The sequence below is a fragment of the Manis javanica genome, chromosome 13 (assembly GCF_040802235.1).
Source record: "Manis javanica isolate MJ-LG chromosome 13, MJ_LKY, whole genome shotgun sequence".
Classification (NCBI taxonomy): domain Eukaryota; kingdom Metazoa; phylum Chordata; class Mammalia; order Pholidota; family Manidae; genus Manis; species Manis javanica.
This window is the reverse complement of record NC_133168.1, coordinates 88,568,319-88,590,183: the sequence shown is the minus strand read 5'-3', so window position 1 is coordinate 88,590,183 and position 21,865 is coordinate 88,568,319. Positions and strand designations below refer to the sequence as shown.

The 21,865-nt window shown below is 39.6% G+C and overlaps 1 protein-coding gene across 3 annotated transcripts; it reads right to left on the bottom strand.

Moving 5' to 3' along the window:
- Window positions 1–1,071: 1,071 nt before the first annotated feature.
- LOC108409997 (uncharacterized) lies at window positions 1,072–21,565 on the bottom strand. Of its 3 annotated transcripts, none has more exons than XM_037015163.2 (7): window positions 21,463–21,565; window positions 21,127–21,220; window positions 11,647–11,741; window positions 10,943–11,069; window positions 10,285–10,362; window positions 9,735–9,814; window positions 1,072–9,289 (listed from the first exon to the last, which is right to left on the bottom strand). In XM_037015163.2, the coding sequence occupies exons 3-7, from the start codon at window positions 11,680–11,682 to the stop codon at window positions 7,772–7,774; spliced, it is 1,839 nt and encodes a 612-aa protein (XP_036871058.2). In that variant the 5' UTR covers window positions 11,683–11,741; window positions 21,127–21,220; window positions 21,463–21,565; the 3' UTR covers window positions 1,072–7,771. The 3 variants fall into 3 exon arrangements, with proteins under 3 accessions (XP_036871058.2, XP_017536355.3, XP_017536354.3); XM_017680866.3 differs by having other exon boundaries at window positions 10,943–11,128; window positions 11,647–11,740; window positions 21,133–21,220; XM_017680865.3 differs by having other exon boundaries at window positions 11,647–11,740; window positions 21,133–21,220.
- Between the last annotated feature and the right edge of the window lie 300 nt (window positions 21,566–21,865).

Genomic DNA, 21,865 nt, shown 5'->3' with positions numbered 1-21,865 from the left:
CAGAATCAGAATTGAGTTCAACCTTGCTGGTGGTGTTTGAAGATTGCTTGGTGTTGACATGGGAAGACCCCTGCCCACACACAGACACATTGGAATTGGGTCCGGGAACCTGAGTGGTGTCACACTATTACTGCTGTGTAAAATGCTTGTTATATATAAATGGAGAAAAAGACATTTGGTGTCAGAGGAGTAGGATTTGCTAGTCCAGCCCAGGCTCATGGAAGTGGTTTTTGAAAGAATGGAAGGACGGTATGAGGAACCTTTTGATACCTGGATGGCTACCCAGTCACCCATGGTATGAAAGCAGCTGTACTGCAATGATTTAAAGGTAAAGTTACCAGTGGAATTTAGAAAGGGCAGTGGACCCAACTCTTGCCCACTTTATAGCCCAGGGTGTCCAACAGGGGCCAAGAGACATATCAGGAGTACCATGTTGCACATCCTCACAGCAATGGCTTAACAGGAAACAAGGGGGCAGCTGGAACATCTGTTGCATAAAATGGGGAGATAAAGGCACAAGGAGGTGGCTCACACGCCTTCAGGAGTGTGCGCTCACACATGAAGGGCTAAGGGAGGGTCCCCTCTGCATGGATTATTCTGCTTTTCAGGGGGATCTGGGGTGGGGGAAGATGCTAGTGCAACTATAGGGTTCTACCTCATAACTGCAACTTTTCTCCTACTGGGTGCAGTGGTCCCAGGATCAGGGCTGCAACTGCAGGTGCCAGCAGCAGGTAAGATTACTAAAACTGTAACCAGACCTTTAAATCTTTTGTCACAAGTCATAAGGGCCTGATGGGGTGGATTGTGACTTTACCCCATCCGCCCAAGTGGGGGCTGACAGAACAGCTGTTGCCTAGTGGCAGGGACAGCCCACTAGCTCTGCAGTAACCATCTACCTTATGTGAGTGGGAGTGGACTGAAGGGAGGCACTTGCTAGACCAGTATTGCTGTGTGCAATCTGGATGAGCATAGGAGCCAAAACTGACGTCCCTTCCACAGGGTAAAAGTCTGGATAAAGATAAATGACAGAAAAGTTATAGCTGACAGATGAATGAATAACTGGGTCATGAAACAAGGGAAATCAAACATTTTATTAATGCCTCTGTTGGGGGTTTAGTTTGTCCTCAGTTCTTCTTCCCACTGCAACAAAGAATTGAAGGGCAGAGCCGCAGTAGTGAAGCAGAGCCAGTTTTATTAAAATCCACTCCAAGGGAGGAGCAGGTCAGTCAAGGGAGACAAAAGCAGGTCTACTTGAATAAAGCAGAGGACGGGGAAGCTCCCTGATGGGAACCTGCAAGCTCTAATCAGGGCTCTCAGCAGCCCCTCCCTACTTATCTGAAGTAGGACAGTGAAGATTAGTGCTTAAAGTCTGGAAAACGGAATGAAACAAGTGATAAAGGCACCAGTGGAAGCACACAGACAAAACATAGTAAGTTGAGCAGTAAGAAGTCTTAAAAATACACCAAGAAAGGGGAGTGAGGGGCAACCTCTGAGAGGTGCACTTAAAAGCTGCGATTTTGTCTTTTAAGGATTTTCAAGAATGGGACAAAGGTAAAGGGTTGGGGGGTGTAGGCTTGTCATGGCATCTCATGATGTCTATCTCCAGTGAGACAGTATGTCATTACCCATACAGTCTTCTAGATAATTTTGTAGAATAAACTTCTGGCTCCTCTACAAGATAGTGGCTACCCTCAAGCACTGGGAACATAGTTACGAGTGCTTGTCTTGCTTTAAGATGAGTTGCTAGCTGATTACCAAAGAATATGCAGGAATCCGACTTCCCAGTTCTCTTTTAAAATGGAATCTTAGCCTTAAGATAGCATAACAAGAACAGGAGTGACTCTGTATCTTGGCATTTTTAAGGAAAATTAATCATATGGTTGTTCCTTGACTCTGCTCCTGCTCCCTTACCTGAATTAGCTAGATCAAGTCTCAAGGTGAGCCCGGATTCAGAGCATGTGGAACAAACTCACATTGCAAAGAGTGTTACTTCTGAGAGTCCTTTCTGGCTTCCTGATTAATTTCCTGAGTTCTTGATGCACCCCATTCTTTTCATGTCACTCATATCTCTTTCTGACTAACACCTCCAGAGAGGCTTAGAGTAATTAATCTCTCTTAGCAAAAGCATACCAGAACGGTGAAGCTGTATGTTCGCCATGACCACCTCTGCTTCTGGGAACCTGACAAGGTCGGTGCTGCCGGCCTGCAAGTGAAGTTCCATCACTTTGGGAGAAAACTTGGTCAAGACTTCATAGGACAAATGAGTTGTCCCTTTAAATCTGTCCCCACCCCACACAGTTCTCCAAATGTCAGACCTATTTGCATTGGTATCTTTGTTGTGTAAATACCATACTAGATGTTAAGTGCTGTAACGGGTAGGACTGTTTAGCTGTAAGGAATCTGGGAAGTCCATGGGTGGACTGCAATATAATGAGTCATAAGAAAATATTTGGTCTTCATCCACAGTTCCTAAATACACTGCAATCTTAAAGGCGAAACAAGTGTTGCCATGCTAATGAGATTTTTGGACCCCACCCCCTCACCCCAAGAGTGGGGGCTGGACATTGAATCAGCCAGTGGCCAATACTTTAGTCAATCACGACCATGCCATGAAGCCCTCCCTCACAAAAACCCCAGAAAAGAGGTGTATGCTTTCTGGCTTATTTAAGATTGTGTCCAACAGTATTAAACTATAATCATCAAATGTGCTGAGACTAGATTTAACCCAAATATTAAAGAGAAAGACTAATTATGTGAAAGTGCTAATTGGTAATAACAATACATAAATGTGTTTAGCATGCTGTATACCTTAAATTCACTTTATATCTAGTATGTTTTTAAAGTTTTAAAGAAAGATGGTTTCCAGTTTTTAATAGTCACTCTACATACTGCTGTAGGATTTTCTTGTATTCTATAATTTGGAGACTGAATGCCTATGAATTCATTAAATACTTTCTGTGCAGTATGTGACATGATGTTTGTTCACTGACAAAAGTCAAGCACCTGGAACTGTACCTGGCCCATGAGAAGTACCTAATAAATATTTGAATGAGTAAAAAGGACTATTTTTTAAAAAGTCATTATAATTACTGGTTTTCTATTGTTAAATCGACTTTGCATTCCTTAATAAACTCAACTTGGACATAAAGAACCACACACAATTAACTGGATTCTGTTATACAAACTTTGTAATGACAGGGTTGAGTAATAATGATATGTTTTCTACTATTCTGTCCAAGAATCGTATTCTGGATCTATATTACAAAAGCCTCGCATATAGTAACATGTAGTCTTGCTTTTTCTGATTCTTGAAATGTTTTCTGTAAGAACTACCTACTTCTTTCATACAGTGTGCCTTTATTATAGCTCTTTTTACTTTTCCACCCCAATGATACTAAAGTACTGATTGGATTTCATGTATGATTATGACAGCTAATTCTTGCCAATTTCATCTCCAGCAGGTTGTGTGTTTCTATGCATTTTATACACTTAAACACATAGCATTGTATGTGTTTTGTTATACTGTGCTCCTTATATTACATGTTGTTTGGGACCTTTTCCAAATGTAATTTCCTTGTCCATTCTAGTTTTTTTCTAGCAATCATTTTTTTAATTAAAGTATACAATCTTACAATGGTTTCAAATACAAACTGGTTCAACATTAACTTACATTATTAAGTCCTCACCCCCTCCAGCAGTCACTATCACAAAGATGTTAATAGCCATTAATTATATTCTCCATGTTGAACTACCATTCCCAGTACCTACCTATATTGTGCTTGCAAATTATTGTGCCCCTTAATCCCATTGTCCCCCCTCCCACACTCCCTCCCTTTTGGTGACCTCCTAGTCCCTTTTTCGTCTCTTGAGTCTACTACTTTATTCCTTCCATTTTATTTTCATACTCCACAAATGAGTGAAATCATTTGCTGTTTGTCTTTCTCCACCTGGCTTATTTCACTGAGCATAATACCCTCTAGATCCATCATGTTATTGCAAATGTCAGGAGTTCTTTTCTTCTTATGGCTGCTCCATTGTATTTATATACCGCATCTTCTTTCTCCATGGACACTTAGGTTGCTTCTCTATCTTGACTATTGTAAATAGTGCAGTGATAAACATGGGGTTTCCTATGTCTTTTCAAATCAGAGATCTTGTTTTCTTCAGGTAAATTCCTAGGAGAGGAGTTACTGGGTCAAATGGTATTTCTATTTTTAGCTTTTTGGGGAACCTCCATATTGCATTCCATAATGGTTGCAAAGCATTCATCTTACAAGAAACTGTTTCCAACTGTTCAGAATAATCTGTATTCTGTTGTTTGCTATCTCTTTAAATTCTTCTATTTATACACTTAAATCATCTTATTTTGCTTTCTTAGTCCTTCTGTACCCTTTTTTGTAGTAAAATATTAAAAATTTATCATCCTAGTCATTTCAGTGTCATTAAATACTTGCATGCTGTTGTGCAACCACATTTGTAACTTTTCATTTTGTTAAACTGAAACTCTGTGCCTCTTAAAGTCCACATCATCTTCTCCAATAGCCCCGACAGCCACCATCCTCCCTCTGGTTTTGACTACTTTATAAAAGTGCAATCTACAGATTTGTCTGTGACTTATTTCACTTAGCATAATGTCAAGGTTAATCCATGTAGCATTTTGCACAACTTTTTAAAGCCTGAATAATAATTCCTATTGTGCATATATACCACATTTTTCTTAACTGTTGTCCATCAATGGGCACTTGATTTCTGTTTTAACTGTTTTGAGTAACATTGCTCATAAAGGTGTCCAAATAACTCAAGATCCAGCTTTCAATTTTTTTGGACATGTACCCAGAAGTTGAATGTTGTCTATTAGGGTCTATTTTCTTTATTTTGAGTTTTTGCATCTCATAGGAAGAACTGTGGAGACCAGTGTTCCCCTAGTACCTGGCATAGAGCACTGCTCACTTGAAGCAGTGAATTATGGCTAAGACAACGGAGATCCTTCTTACGGTATTGTTAAGGCATACCTACGTGAAGCAAAATAGCTGGATTTTAAGTTGCTTGACTCCTGGGCATCAAGTCCCTGGGTTGGAGGGCCATGTGACCCCTCCCTAGGTCGCCAGATTGGAGATAAAATGTTTACAAGGGCAGCTTCTGGGCCTACCAGGCTCCCTGAGACTGGGTTGACAGCACTATAACCTCCAGGGGGTATAGTTAAATATCTACCTAGACACACAAAATTTTTTTCAAATGCCCTGGTGGTATATTTGTCATTACCATATCCTGATACTCAAACCTGGGTGTTTCTATAATCTCTGCATTTTGTGCATTTTCCTAAATGCCCTATGAATAACATACCTGCCTTGACAGGATTTAAAAGTGAATGAAAAAAACCCCAAAAAACACCAGACCATAATAATCAGCCATTCCTTCTGAGAATTCCAGAGAACAGTCCCCTTGAAAAACTTCCAATTACCTTGAGGTAAGAATTACGAGTCATTCCATTTTCCATTTGGTGGTAATGGTGAAAGGAGGCAGGTTCCAATGGGTCAGAAGTTAACTGGTTCAGAAGCTCAAGGGTGATCTATCTCCTCACCTCCCTTGATGGAATGCAAACGCAAGCTGACCCTGCTCTACTCACTCCTAATGAACACTTGGCCCCACCTCAAGGTTCAAGACGTGATCCCTTTCTGGTGCCACGTCTAGACAATGCTCAGGAGAAATAATCTTTGTAACATTGCCCTCTCCGCAAGCCACCCCTTATGTGAGAAGTGGCAAGACTCAAGGAGACACAAAAGGTGGGATAAAGACAGGTCTTTGGCTGAGTGTACAAAGGGCCACATCCACACTAATTGCAGTGGTTCCAAAAAGGCTAACAACAGGACTCTAACAGGCTAACAATAATCTAATGCAACAGGAAACCCAGTGGTTGTCACCAGAGGGAGACGGCGAGGAACAAAGTCATCTGGGATAGAAGAGGCAAATATGAAGTCCGTATGCCCCAAGCAAAGCTGGAGATCAGTCACACCTGTCCCTATCATTACTAAGTTTTGTCCCCAACAGGGAAACCATGCAGTCCCCACTACTGTGTAAACTTCAGAAGGTGGCCAATGTTGCTTTCAAGTTCACTGTTTTTGAAGATACCCAGTACTTCCCCACAGGATTACATACTCCTGCCAGATAACAGCCTCTCTCAAGAGGGGAAGCTGTCCCATTTCTCAGGGGGACCTGTTTTCCTATGACTAGAGACTTAGTTCTGGGTCTCTGCTATCATGCTGCTCAGGAACTGGATAATGGCATTACTATGTGCCTAAGGTCCAGTACACTTTGTAGGAGAGGTAAAGTATTCCCCAAGTCTTAAGTGATAATGCCAATTTAAAAGGCCTTAAGACAGTGACTAGAATAACGGTTTATATAAATTTGACTAACAGTAAAAATCATAAAAATACTATCTGAAATGGAAGCAAAATGCATTAATAAAAAAACAGATGCTAGACATAAACCTAAATTTATATTAGTAATTTACATTATGGACTAAATGTTCCAAGTCCAAGGATTTTAAGGTTGGGTTTCAAATATTTAGATACTTTAAAACTCCATATAGCATATATATAAAAAAAGAGGCATTTTAAAAGCATAAAGACTAAGCAATTAAAGAAAATCAAGCTGATGTAATTATTGATATAGCTACTGATATGCCTATAGAGACACAGTACAATAGGGAGCCTATTCCCCTCTGTTTCCATGTTGTGTGGAAACCTCTTGGGGAAGAGACCTTGTCACTGAATTCCAGATACTGTGTCTTCACACTTCACCTGGTGGCCATTGTCCTCCTTCTTCCAGAAAGCCACATCTCTATTAACCTATGTCGGTCACCAAAACTGTTGGGCTTATGACTTGATTATTCTCTTCTTGCAAGGTATTAATTTAATTTAGCTTGTAGTGTTCCACAGATGTTGGCAGAGGAGCTGAGACACTGAAGTCAGAGAGAGGATGTAGCTTCCTTGCAGTAGTCAGCAGCATAAACATCAGCATGTTTGTTTTGGTTTCTTTTGTGTCCAAGTCTCAGGTTACACAAAGGACCCATATGGCTATCTGCATATATGCTGGGTTGTGGTACAAGCAAAGAATGCTGAGGTGGCAGAACCGGGTTTCTAAAGTAGGAAGCAGGCCTGCTCTGTGTCAACAGGAGTTTATTTCCTATACTTCTCACATTTTTTCTTCATTGTGAATCACCACCCTGTGTTCATTAAGGATGAGTAACAATCTAATGGAAAATAGTGACTCTACAACGTATCTTACATTCATAAGTTTGTATAGGGAGATCACAAGTGAGCATTATTTAGTTTTCCCACATATCCTGTATCAAGAGCTCCTCTGCAGTGCAGGTATCTTCTCCATATTTAAAGAACGTATTTCATATAAGCACTAATTAAAGGGTTTTCCACATTTCCTTACAGTATGGCTTCACTTGAGACTTAACATGTTGAGTTGTGAGACTGATGAATTTCCCACATTCCTCACATCTGTAGACCACCATCTCTCTGGTGAGGTCCTATCAGGTCATCAAAAACTGAACTGGGATCATTGAGGCCTTTACCATGTTCTTAAACTTGAAAGGTTTCTCTTCACTATGAGTTTCCATAGTTCCATGTTCTTTTATTACTCTGAAATGAACTGGGAGAATTAAAGCTTTCCCATACCTTTAACATTCACATGGATTCTCTACAGAATGAGTTTTTCATTTACCTAAAATAATTGGAATAACTAAGGCCTTTCACATTGTTTACATTCCAGGTTTCTCTCTGTGAATTTGTACATGCTGCAAAAGGCCCGAGGCCTGAAGGGAGGCTTTCCCACATTCCTGGCATTCACAGGGTTTTTTTCTAGCGTGAAGCCTTGCATGTCTACTGAAGCTTGAGGAAAAAGTGAAAACTTTCCCACATTCTTTACATTCATAGGGTTTCTCTCCAGTGTGAGTACGCATGTGAACAACGCGGTATGAAGAGGTGGCAAACGCTTTCCCACAGATGTTACACTCAAAATCTTTCTTTCCAGTGTGAGTTCTAAAATGACTGACAAGAAATGAATAAGTAGTAAAGGATTTCCAACATTTGTTACATTTGAAAGGTTTCTCCTCACTATGAGTTTCCATATGTTCAGTAAGTCCTGAGGATGCAGTGAAGGCTATCCCACACTCCTTGCGTTTGTAGGGTTTTAGTCCCTCATGGATTTTTTTGTATGTTTCTAAATATGAGTACTGGATGAAGGGTCTGTCACATTCCTTACAGCTGTAGGGTTTTCTTCCAGTGTGAATCTGTACGTGAATATTAAGACATGAAGAACTTCTAAAGGATTTTCCACATTCCTTACATTTATAGGGTTTCTCTCCAATGTGTTTGCGCATGTGAACATTAAAGGAGAAAGGATATACAAAGCCTTTCCCACATTCCTCACAATTGTAGGGTTTTATTTTAGCATGTATTCCAATGTGATTTTTAAAAGATGAGTAAGTTCTAAAGGACCTTCCACATTCCTTACATTCATGCAGTGTCTTGTCATGAGTTTCTACATGTTTAGTTAGGTTACCGGAAACAGCAAAGGCTCTTCTGCACTGCTTACATTTGCAGGGTTTCTCTTCAGCATGAGTTCGCATATGAATGACATGTTGTGAAGAACTTTGAAAGGCTTTCCCACATATGCTACACTCAAAATGCTTCTCTCCAATGTGAGTCCTACAATGACTAATAAGATGTGATGAAGCAGCAAAGGAATTGCCACATTTGTCACATTTGAAAAGCTTCCCTCCACTGTGGGTTTTCATGTGTGCAGAGAAGCCTGAGGATGCAGCAGAGGAGGTTCTCCCATATTCTTTACATTCATAACTCTGGTTAGCAGTGTGAGTTTGTACTTGTACACCAAAGCTTGTAGAGTTAACAGCTTTCTCACATTCCTTGCTTCTGTAGATTTTTCTACTGTGGGTTCTCATTTGTGCCTGAAAGCAAGACCGATTAACAAAGGCTTTCCTATTGTCATTGCATGCAAAGGCTTTTTCTTGTCTGCTAACTTTCCAGCATACAGTATTTCGAGTTAGGCTGATGTTTTTTCTGCACTGATTAAACCAAGAACGTTTCTCTCTAGCTGAAGTTTTCTTCTGCAGAGTAAGGATGCTTTCTCCACATTGACCAGCCTCACAACTGTTTCTTCCACTTTGAGTTCTCCTGTGTGTCTTAAGGCATGAGCGTTCACCGAGGTCTTTACCACACTGATCATTGTCGAGCTTCCATCCATGGTGGCTTCTCGCCTATTGATGAATGGAATGATTCAAAGGTTTCGATTCATAAATTGATCCTCCTCATCTCAAAAATCTTAGCCATTTCTATTACACATATACACCTTCTGACCTGTTAACATCTTTCCAGTTTAATGATGGTTCCTTCTGCCAGAATGATGTGACATCTACTCTAATCTTAAAATATTCCTGTAAAGTTTCATGGAATTATTTAAAAAACTCAGTGTGTCGAATTATGTGTGTGGAAATGAGTATCTCTGAATTCTAGGCAACAAATTTTAAGCTTGATTTCTGAAATCCCCAAATTCATACATTTAGTACACCTCATCAGAGGTACCACTTTCTCTTGAGTTAATGACACTTATTTCAAGTATATATCACTTGTGATCTTCTAATGAAAATTATATTCTTTTCTAAATTTGGAAAGCAGTATTTCCCAGATACATAGTGATCTTACCTGTTCTATGCCACTGGATGGTTTTTCTCCTGAAATACCCTGAATTTCTGAATCTTTGGTATTAAGTTGCAATTCCCATTCTAAAGGAAAAGAAGAAAAACATAAGAGTTGTAGAAAGGGTAGGATAAAATAGTTAAAAACAATAAGGCTTATTTGTTGTTTTTTCCTCCAAGATAAACATGTTTTAAGTTTGTGTAGCTATTATCAACAATTTAGCAATGATAAGGACATATATGGGAGTCAAAACTGAGTAGCTGACAAAAAATGATTCTATGAAAAACATGATGTGGAAAAGAGAACACAATCGGGGAAGTAAAGAAAATCCTGGACAAAGACACATAAAAATGAAAAACTGGTAGCAGTAACAGGTTATTGTGAGATCACAGGAAATTTTGAGTACATGAAGTACAAGTACATATGAGAAGTTTAAGAAAGTGCCACACATCAATGACATGAGCTTTCTGAGAAAGCACATCTTTACATTTCCTTATTGTAAGATCAAAACTACCGAAATCATGATTGACCAGAATAGTTCTTCATAATCACTCACCTTGGAGGCCACCTGTCTCCATTGTCTTCAACTCTTCTTGTTCCAACCAAGATATCAGACTGGGTTTAAACTGAAACCCTGCTCATAAGGAAAGACATATAAATGAAAAGACATTCTGTAAAAGATGGCAAACTTTCCTGTTTCAAATGAATGCAGTAAACCTGTTCTAAATGAGATTAAAGGGCGAGTATCTTATCTTTCTGTGCCCCAGTGTTCACCTTAGGTCCTCAAACCCACATTCAGATTTATATATATTATACACACACACACAGTTACAAAGCTCTATGACTTCTTGTAGGAGGAAATACAGTGCCAAAAGGTTTTACTTTGCGGAAGAACCACTATGCCAGTGGCTGCCAAATTTTGGTGTTCACCAGAATCAGGTGTAGCATTTCTTAAAACACAGATGACTGGACCCCAATGCCAGTTTCTGTCAGTATGTCAAAGGTGAATTCTGAGAATGCACCTTTCTAAGACCGCGATGGTGATGCTTAGAATCACATTTCCACAAAAACTACCTTGGATTAAAACTCATTAGCATAGAGATTAGGGCCTGTTACTTTCCACTCTATTCAGACTTAAATTCAGCCATCCTGGAACAAAGCAAATACATAACATTCATCTGTGCAGTAAGACTACAGGAATGATACACCCTCACCTGCCACAGTCAGGTTCTTGTAGTTCTCCAGCATCACCTCTCTGTATAGGTTTCTCTGTGTGAGGTCCAGTAAAGTCCACTCCTCCTGGGTGAAGTCCACAGCCACATCATCAAAGGTCACTGGATCCTAAACCATCACACACATGCTGGCTTGAGTACAGGAACATCTCATCTCATCACCAATGTCTAATGGGGATGAAGATGGCAGACCAAAAACAATAGAGGGTTTCAAAGTCTCTCTTATCTCCCCCAGATAGCATGGGGGTGAGGTACTCTTCTATCTATACTCATTTATGGTTTGTATGTTGTTATGGCTGTAATGGACCCTCTAACACAGGAACTTATCTTTCAAGATAAGGAGCCTAAAAGCTCTTCCCATTTCATTTCCCTTTTAGCAAACTCCTAAGAAAATTACACTTGTAAATGCTGATGAATACATCTTTCAGAAATGCACCTCCATCTTCTTTACCATTGTCAGAATACCCAGCATAATAAAAAATTATGCAGTCACCATGAGACAACATTATGTATTGATACATTGAGATTATTCTGGGTATTGTCACCAATAAGAGAGGCTCTGCTTTGGGAGAAATTTTACATGGACTCAGTTCTTGAGTGGTTTTATTTTTTGCAAGTTACAGATATAGGTTCATGTAGTAGGAAGTATGTGGTGAATGCACGTCATTTTGTTGAAGCATACTTACCTGAGAAAAATTTGTCGAACACTCAGTCACCATCATTTCTTTCTCTATATTTCCTTGAAGAGGTCAGAGAGATTCTGGTCCTGAGAAAGAGGACCTAGGAGAATGAAAGAAGGCATGAGATCCCTGAGATGGCTATCACTGCCACATTCACCACATTCCCCCAAACCAAGGCATACTCAAGAAAATCCATACAAACACATACTACTGCCATAAAGAAGCTGGAGTAGCCCCATCTTACCTGGAGTCAGAAAAGGGGACCGTGACCCATGTTCCCATCAGGAAAAGAATGGTTCCCTCTTCTGGGTAAGGAAACGTAAGCCCAGAGTAGTGTCTCTTCATTTGTCAAAAGCAACAAACCTGATAAATGTGCTGATGCAGCAAATGGCATTCTGTGGCCACCTCAGCTCCTCCTAGATGAGCCAGCATGGCCGCTCAGGAACCAACCAAAGGACTACATAACGTGGGCATAACCAAAAAACGGCATTTAGGAGTACTTATGGGACATATTATAGACACCATGCTACAAAGCTGATGGTGAATTTGCCTTAACATTCCTTTCCTGAACCAAGATTATTTTGGGGCAGTTTAGGATTATAAGTGGATAGGGCCATCTCCAGCCCTGTGGATTGTCAGGTTATCTGGAGTCTCCGTATCAATTAACAAATACTAATCTGGTCAGTCACCCCATGTTAACTTTTTCTGTGCAGATAACATATGAAACCTACTAAAACAGTAAGCCATATAGCAGAGTACCAGTAACATCAACTGCCATTAATTAAAGGCTAATATGTACCGGATGTGACACTAGAAGCTTACAGCTCACATATATTTGTAACTTACTTTCATCACATGTAGTATTTATACATTATATATGTATTGAGAAGCCATGGTCCAGATTGCTGCTGGGCATATGAAGGTAAAAATAAACAGTCAATACACTTCAATCTCCCTTGATGGATGCAGAAGTTTAACGCTATTGGGTCTTTTAAGTTTTTATCTCTGGCTTTTCTTCCACTTTTTCAGTAAGTAATTAAGAAGTTTTATCTTTATGCTAGGCACTCGGTTGAGAGCAGTTAACATACACAGAACATGTCCTAGGCATCAAGATCCAACATTCCTATCAGAAAGGATAAGAATGAAAACTTTGATATGTCAATTCATAAGTGGTATATATGGAAACAGTCAAGCAGGTGAGGGTGTCCTACACACACTGCACACACACTGCTGATTCCTGGAAGAAGAGGGAATAATCATTAACTCTTCCACATGACTCAAAAAGATCAGAGAATGTTGAAGTTTTTATAAAAGAACCAAGAATATTATATTGAAAGTCTTGGGACACTCCCACAGGTCTTGCTTGGAGACACTCATTGAGGTTTGTGCTCTACCCTGCCTTGGGAAAGAGGAAATGTTATCACTGTCTGCCCATTTTCTGTATTGCGAGTTTTTCAATCACCTCCTATTTCACATTATAATCAGTTCCAGTTTCCATAAATTTGCTTTTATGTTTACTTCATTTCTTCCAGGCTTCATATTTTTGTTTTATAACAATCTATAAAGCTTAATTTGTTAAAAATTAATACCCTTTAATAAATAAAACACAGACCAACAGGCCAAATGCTATTCTATAAAGTGGTATTCGAATGATGGCAGCACTGATAGTTCCTCTGTTCATTATCTATAACCAAATTTACCATTCCTATCTCAGAGTCCTTACTTCATAGTTGGGAAGACTAAAACCCAGAAACATGTATGGTCACAAAAACTATGTCCAGACTCTCAGTATAACTGTACTTCCAGGAATCTCAAACTGGGATCCTTCATTGAATAGGCCCCTAGATTGTTTATAGTGAGGTGGACCAGACTAGAATGTTGTACTTTTATGTTCATTTTGTAACTGAAATATAAATGTATGATCAAATGCATAGTAGTTCTTAAGCATTTAAATTTTTATTTTTGGAGAAACATAATCTTATAATAACCTCTATTTCCACAGTTAATATCTTTTGATAATATTGTCTGACATTAGGATCCACTTTCTTTTGGAGGGTTTTCTTTTTTTGGCACATCATAGGTAGCACTGTCTGTTTTGGATGCCAGTTTGCCAGTACAATGAGTGGCACAGAACTCAGTTCAATGTGGACACCCAATGACTGGGAATTGATAGACAATTGAGATCTTCAACTATTCTTCACATATATCTAGATTATATGCAGCTAAATAACTTAGAATATACATGTTTTCAGAAACCCATCTAACTGCTCTAGGATTCTAAGGGTGGTAGGAACAATACCTTCTTCTCAGTACTTACTTACCAACCTGGGCTCATCTGCAGTCAACTGTTTCCCATAGCCTTTATATGAACACCTACTGCTCCAGCTCTCTCTCCACCACATCTACCTATCAGTCACGGCTTGTCTACATTCCAGAGTTCTTCCTGCTTGCCCAGTGACTGCTGACTAGCTCTGGACCTGGAAACCTAGTGAACCTCACCACATAATAGGCTGCCATGACATGTTCCTGAACGAAGTCTAAAGTCAGGTCTGGCCTCATGTGTACTATCAACTCAGGTAAGTGTTAGAATTCTCTTTATGTTTTTACATTACACTTTTCCTGTTTAAGTCAAAGTATGGTTTCTATTTCCTGATTTCAATGAAGAGTCTTACAGAATTGAAAAGGAGTGATCCCCAAAGACAAAGTTGTAAAGATGAGATTTGGGGATAGGTTTGGTCAAACCTCAGCAGAGCTGAGGTTCTTGCCGATAAGAATAGAGAATCATAACAAGATACTGTGGGTTTAGTTCCAGACCACTGCAGTGAAGGAAGTAACACATTAAAGAGGGTCATTTATTTTTTGGTTTTCCAGTGCATATAAAAGTTGTTTAGGTTATACCATAGTCTATTAAGTGTGCAACAGCATTATGTCTAATAAAACTATGTACATCCTTAATTTAAAAATGTTATTACTTAAAAATGCTAACCATTATCTGAGCTTCCAGTAAGTTTTGATCACTGATCATAACAAATAATGAAAACATCCAAAGTATTTAGAGAATCACATTTTTGAATATTTTGAATATGCAAGTTATATTTTGAAAACATAACACACAACTGAGTAAACACATGGAAAAATGGTGACGACAGACTTGCTCAACACAAGGTTGCCACAAACTTTTAATTTGTAATATGTAATATATGTAAAGTGCAATAAAGCAAAGCACAATACAAAGAATGCCTATTGTTGAGCTGTTACCTGTGGTTGATTGTCATATGGTGCAACTCATACACTTGCATGGGGGACCAAGTGAATGCTACAGTTAATGGTTACAGCAATAATGATGGTTATTAAGTGTTAATGGTGTGGGGTAGAGTGTTGTTACCCAGAAAATGACAAGCTCGGATCTGCTATTTTGCATCTCAAGCCAAAGTCTGAGACCAGAGAGAAGATAAATACATATATTTTCATATCATACCTAAACACTACATTGGGGTGTTATCATAGACTTAAACATGAGTGGTAAAACAATAAAGCTTCTAGAATAAGATAAAGAGGAATATTTTACAACCTTGGGGGAGCTAACCCTAAAACTTTTTAAATGTTTTTTTAAATTAAGGTTATCATTGATACAAACTTATGAAGGTTTCACATGAAAAACAATGTGGTTACTACATTCACCCATATTATCGAGTCCCCTCCCATACCCCATTGCAGTCACTGTCCATCAGTGTAGTAAGATGCCACAGAGTCACTTTGTCTTCTCTGTGCTAGTCTTCCCTATGATTCCCCCCCACACCACGTGTACTAATTATAATAGCCCTCAATCTCCTTCTCCCTCCCCACTCCCCTTTGGTAACAGCTAGTCCCTTCTTGGAGTTTGAGTCTGCTGCTGTTTTGTTCCTTCAGTTTTTGCTTCACAGTTACACTCCATGAATGGGGGAAATCATTTGGTATTTGTCTTTCTGCCTGGCTTATTTCCTGAGCATAATACCCTCTAGCTCCATCCATGTTGTTGCAAATGGTAGGATTTCTTTCTTTCTTACGGCTGAATAGTATTCGTGTTTATGTTCCGCATGTTCTTTATCCATTCGTCTACTGATGGACATTTAAGTTGCTTCCATAGCTTGACTATTGTAAATAGTGTTGCAATAAACAAAGGGGTGCTTATACCTTTTTGAATCTGAGAACTTGTATTCTTTGGGTAAATTCCTAGGGGTGGAATTCCCGGGTTAAATGATATTTCTATTTTTAGTTTTTTTGAGGAACCTGCATATTGCTTTAGACAGTAGTAGGCAGGTTCACAGGGAGAAGGTATTGCTGGAAATCAAATGTGACATTTAACAGCTTCTCACACAGCTATTTTTGTGATACTGAGGGTGACTCCCCAGCCAAGGAGAGAGGAAACTGGGAATGGAGACACCTAGTTGAACCCAGATGAAATTCACCATGTTGAACTCCCAGACAACTGAGGTTCTTTTACCAGGGAGAGTAAGCAGCTTGCCCTTTAGTTTTGAGACTAGTCTTCCTCTAGTTCTACAATGTACTTGATGTCTTGGAAGATGCTCGTTCTCAAGACCCACCACAATCACCAGCTGTTGTCTCTAGATTTAACTACTAGTACAAAACCTAAGGGAAAGGTTAAGGTAGGAGAAAGATGCTTACATACAAAACAAATCCAATGCTTCAAAACAATGATCAATAGAAACCAGAGATCATGTATGCTCTTAAAGAGCTCCTAAGAGACTGAGCTTAGGCAACTCCAGGGAGTCCAAGTAAGCTGCGTAAGTTGCAAAGGCTCTTTCAATACTAACTGCAGGTCACTCCTTTTCTGTAATAATAATCCAATCATAAGTTACTGCCACCAACTTCTAAAAATTATTCATCCTCATATTCCAAGTTGACTCCATGGCTTCACTTTCACATTTCCTGAAGACCATTTCAAACTAGGAGTTGTAAGTAGATTCAAATTACTTTCTTAAAATATTTCATAAACTTCCCATGGCCTCAGGAACACAGTTCTAGTACACAGTTCAAATTTACTTTGAATATATAATTCCCTTGGTACTGCTTGCCACCCCCCTTCAATTTCCTCCCACCACGATGGCTGTGCCCTGCTTCAGCCAATCTCCCTTTCCTCAGACCAGGAAATACACCAAGCTCTCAACTTCTCTGGTATTTTCCTTATGAAGTTCCCTCCATCTGGAATGTTCTCACTTTCCACCATCCTAACTACATGACCTGATTAGCTAAACCTTACCCATCCTTTCATCTTCATCACCCCCAGTACATCTCCCCTCATATTAAGCCATTATTATGTCCAAATAACAAACTAGCCAGTATTCACTTAAAATATCTTCCTAAGTAGACTGAGATCCGTAGCAGCAGTACTATCTGTTTTGATGGTCACTGTTTCCCTGTCCTGGGCACAGAGCGTGGCTCATTAAACTAATTAAATGATCTGTGGAGTGTCAGAAAATGTTACAGTATAGATACTGTGATATTAATCAGTTACAAGAACTATGTATTTGGTCATTCATTATGACCAAATAAATATATATTTGCCAGGTATATTGGTCTTCATCCAGTTCCTGAAAACACTGCAATGTCTTAAAAGCAAAAAGGTTGTTTTGTCATGTTAATGAGATTTGTTGGCCACTACTTAAGGGGGATGGAGCCAATGACCAATAATTTAGTCAATTATGACTATGCAATGAAGCCCTAACAAAAACCCTGGAAAAGAACTTGTATCTTTCTCTCTGCTCGGGCAGCCAGAACACCTCCATGTGCCACCAAGACAAGCCCCAAGCTCCATGAGGATAGAAGCTCCTTTATTTGGGACCTTGCCCTATGTCTTTCTTTATCTGGCTGTTACCTTGTATCCTTTATTAAACTGGTAAACGTGCTTTCCTGAGTTTTGTGAGCCTGCTCTAGCAAATTAATTGAGACTAAGGGAGAGGTTGTGGCAACACCCAATCTGTAGCTGGTAGGTCAGAAGCACAGGTAATTGCCTGGGGCTTGTGATGGGCAGCTGGAGCGGGGTGGGGGGCAGGCTTGTAGGAAGGAGCCCTTAACTTGGGAATCTGGTGCTGTCTCTGACAGCATCAGAACTGAGTTCTCCAACACCCTGCTTGTGTTGGAGAATTGGTGGTGTATATGTGGGAAGACCACTTCCCATATATTTACACATACTGGAATTGGGTCTGGGTACCTGAAGAAAGTTATACTACTATTACTCCTGTGCGTAACACTGTGATTGTTATATACGTAGGGAAAAAAATACACCACTGCTTTTGGTGTTGGTCAAGTGGGAATTGCAGATATGAATAAAATGAAGTCACAAAAAAATACGATTAGAACCCCCAAATTAAATAGCAATCATATAAGATGTCTGTGCACAATGAAATATATGCCCCAACATTGTACTTCTGAAAATTTGAGTATTCCTTATTCATGAAGGTGGACAAGATACTCACTTTGAAAACAAGTACCTTGTAGTGAAAACTAAAATTTAGGCCATTGTCTGAAGTTTTAAGTATGTTTTGAAGCTGAATGAAAAACTACCAAATGGCACAAAATCTATACAAAGGATTTATATATCCAGAAAAATAAAATGTTATTTGCCCTCTAACCTAGAAATCTGCCATAAAAGCTTGCCCTGAAAATGAACCTCTATAAATGTGAGACAACATACACAGAAGACCACTGCTGGTTACTCAGCAATGCTACAACAGGTTGTTGCATAACAAGATATTCTAAATGTCAAAATACCGCCTATTAAAGGTGTACCTCATTTTACTGCTTCCCTTTATTGTGCTTCCCAGATATTGTTTTTTACACATTGTTTGTGGCAACGCTGCATCAAGCAGTCTATCTGCACCATTTTTCCAACTGCATCTGCTTACTTTTTGTCTGTGTAACATCTTGGCAATTCTCACAGTATCTCAAGACTTTTCATTATTTTGTTATGGTGATCTCAGTGACTTCAGCTCACTGAAAGTTCAGATGATGGTTAATATTTTTTAGCAATAAAATATTTTAAATTAAGGTATATTCATTTTTTTTAAAAAACATGATACTGTACCCCTAATATACCACAAACTAAACTTCGATATGCACTGGGAAACAAAAAAATTCAACTCACTTTATTGTAATATTTGCTTTTATCATAGTGGTTTTGGAAGAGAAGCCACAAAATCTATGAGGTATGTTTGTACTTTCTTATTCAAAAGGAAAAAAATCTACCTATAAAGTAGAGGGCTCTGATAATAACTACCTATTATATCAAATACAGCATCAAATATAGCATCACTAATAAAGGATGATATAAACCTATGTCTTCCTGATGAAATGCAACTTCAGGCACACACATCACCTACAATATATTTTGTAAATTATCTTTTGAATCCTCTTGACAAACCATGAGTAACAGGCCTGTTTTTGTTAAGTAGTGTTATGAGAAAACAGCCATACCCATTTGTTATTAAGATCTATGACTACTTCCTTACTACAAAGGTAAAACTGAACAATTCAAGATCTATTGGCTTACAAAACATTAAGTACTTCCTATTTGGCCCTTTTCAGACAGAGTTCCCCAATCGCTACTCTGGACCCTGTTACCAGTTGACAGGAAATCCAAGAAATGGTGCAAACATTTAAACACATGAAAATAAAATCAGAAACTTCAAAATGGTCCAACAACTTTACAGCCCCAAGAAACTAGAAAAGAACATGTATCTGACATGGGGTTAAAGTTCAAATATATATAAAGAACTCAATCCAACTTAACAGCAGAATAACAATCTGATTAAAAAATGGGTAGAGGATCTGAGTAGACATTTTTCCAAGAAAGACATACAGATGGCTAACAGTATGTGAAAAGGTGTTCAACATTACTAGTCATTACTAACTATACTAATAATTACTAATGAAGGAAATGTAAATAAAAACCACAAGATTATCACCTCATACCTGTTAGAATGGCTGTTATCAAAAAGACAAGAGATAACAAGTGTTGGTTGGGCTGATGTTTTGGAAAGGAACCCTTGTGTACTATTGGTAAGAATGAACAGATGCAGACACTGTGGAAGAGCATGGAGGAGCCTCAAAAAAAAAATTATATGATCCATCAATTTCACACCTGGGAATTTATCTGAGGAAAAACAAAAATTAACACAAGATATTGCACCCCTATTTCACCAGCAACATTTACAACAGCCAAGATATGGAAGCAACCTAAGTGTGCGCTGATGGATGAGTGAGAAAAAGGTGGTGTATACATATACAGTGGTGTATTACTCAGCCAAAGAAGAAAATCTTGCCATTTGCAGCAACATGCGTGAACCGAGAAGGCATTATGCTAAGTGAAATAAACCTCAAAAAGACAAACAGCCTATGATCTCATCTATGTGTAGAACAAACATCAAAAACGAAAAAACAAACAATCCAAACCTCCCACAAAAAACTAAAATGGAACTCAGGGACATAGCGAACACATGGTGGTTCTCACAGGAAAGGGGGGAGGTATGATGTGAATGGTGGGGGATGGGGGATGGTTATCAAAAGGCATAACCTTCCAGTCATAAAATAAGTTCTGAGTATAAACTCTGAGCACATGTAATATATACAACATGGTGACTATCGGTAATAATACTTTATGTTCAAAAGTTGCTGAGACCTTAAAAATTACCACAAGAAGAAAAAATTGTAAATGGCCATGGATGTTATTAACTATTAACTAGGCTTATTGTGGTAATGGTCTTGTAATATATACAAATATCGAACCGTATGTTGTACACCTGAGACTGTTACATGTCAACTGTATCTCAATTTAAAAAAAGCTATCAAAATGTGTGACTTTCTAAAAAAGAACCTGTGACTTTTCAGAAAATCAGTGTAACAGAGAAACAATAGCCAGTACTCTAGCTTAAGACTTAAAAGATGATAACTACATATAAACTGTAATTGCATCCCACATCCAAAAACAGTCCAAGGCATTAGTTTGGAATATGGAGGATTTTCGTTTTCCCAGGGTAGATAACAGACATGTTCACCAAAAGTGTATTTATTTATCTACAATTTATTTAGATGACAGACTTCTCGAAAAAAAATAGGGGAAAATATACTTAGTACAAAGAGCCTGTTAACATAAAGTTTCAACTATCCCAGAACCAGAACAAAAAAAGCCACCATCCTTTTTTTTCTTCGAGGCCCCGTTTTTAACTATTGTGGGGATGGATATACAGGCTTAGAAGTACAGACAAAGAAATAAGTGAGCATTCCTGTTTCTCTTCAGTGGAAAAACTTGTCTACATACACTTCTATTTCTATACAGAAATATGCCTTTAGACATCCAAGAAAAGTATTGTTTTTCTACTTGAATGCAGTACCATCAAAAATAAAAAACTTGCCAAAACAAAGACAAATGATGGGGTGAGGCCTTCTTTTGCATACTAAAGGAAGCAGGCCCTTCGGAACTAACTCAGCGCTCACCGGGAATAGGCCAGAATCGCCAGGCGGTGAAGACACGAGGCCACGGGGCTGGAGTCAACAGACTGGAACTGCGTAAATTCTTTTCCTCCTGGAGAAAAATCACAAAGCGAGTACAGTGGATAAACGACCCCGCGGGGGTGCCCTTGGACGCCTCCCGTTCCAACGCCCAAGCGGTGTCCGAACATGGCCGTTCCAGGGAAACACGAGGCCCCGGCAGAATCGGGCGGCGCGCGCCAAGCCTCTCTACGCAGGCCCCTGCGCGGCCCAGGCCAAAGCCGTCCTCTATCTCGCACCTTCCACCAGACACCCTCTCCTTCGCCCGGGACTCACGGAAGTTGGCCGGTGCTGGACCTGGACCAACACAAAGCACTCCTGACACCGTCAAGGTCAGCAGCAAACAGAGACTCACGTCACGAGTGACGCCACTTCCGCCTTTCAGCCCGGGCAGGAAGGGGCGGGGCCCCGGAGCCACTTTGGCTGCTTCAGGCAGCGGAAGTCTCGTTTGATCTCGCGTGGGTGCGGATGGGCCAGGTGAGGCTCGACCAAGCCCGCGGGGGGCGGGGCTGGCCCGGGGCTGCTTCCCAGAGCTGCGCGGACTGCTGCATAGTCAAGGATGAAGACACCCCGAGAGCTCCCGAAAGCTGTTTGTTACCTGCCTCTACCCTCGGCCCTGGAGCGCTTACAGTGATTTTTCCCGTACTGATATTCCTGCCAATCTATAAAGTGGACCCGT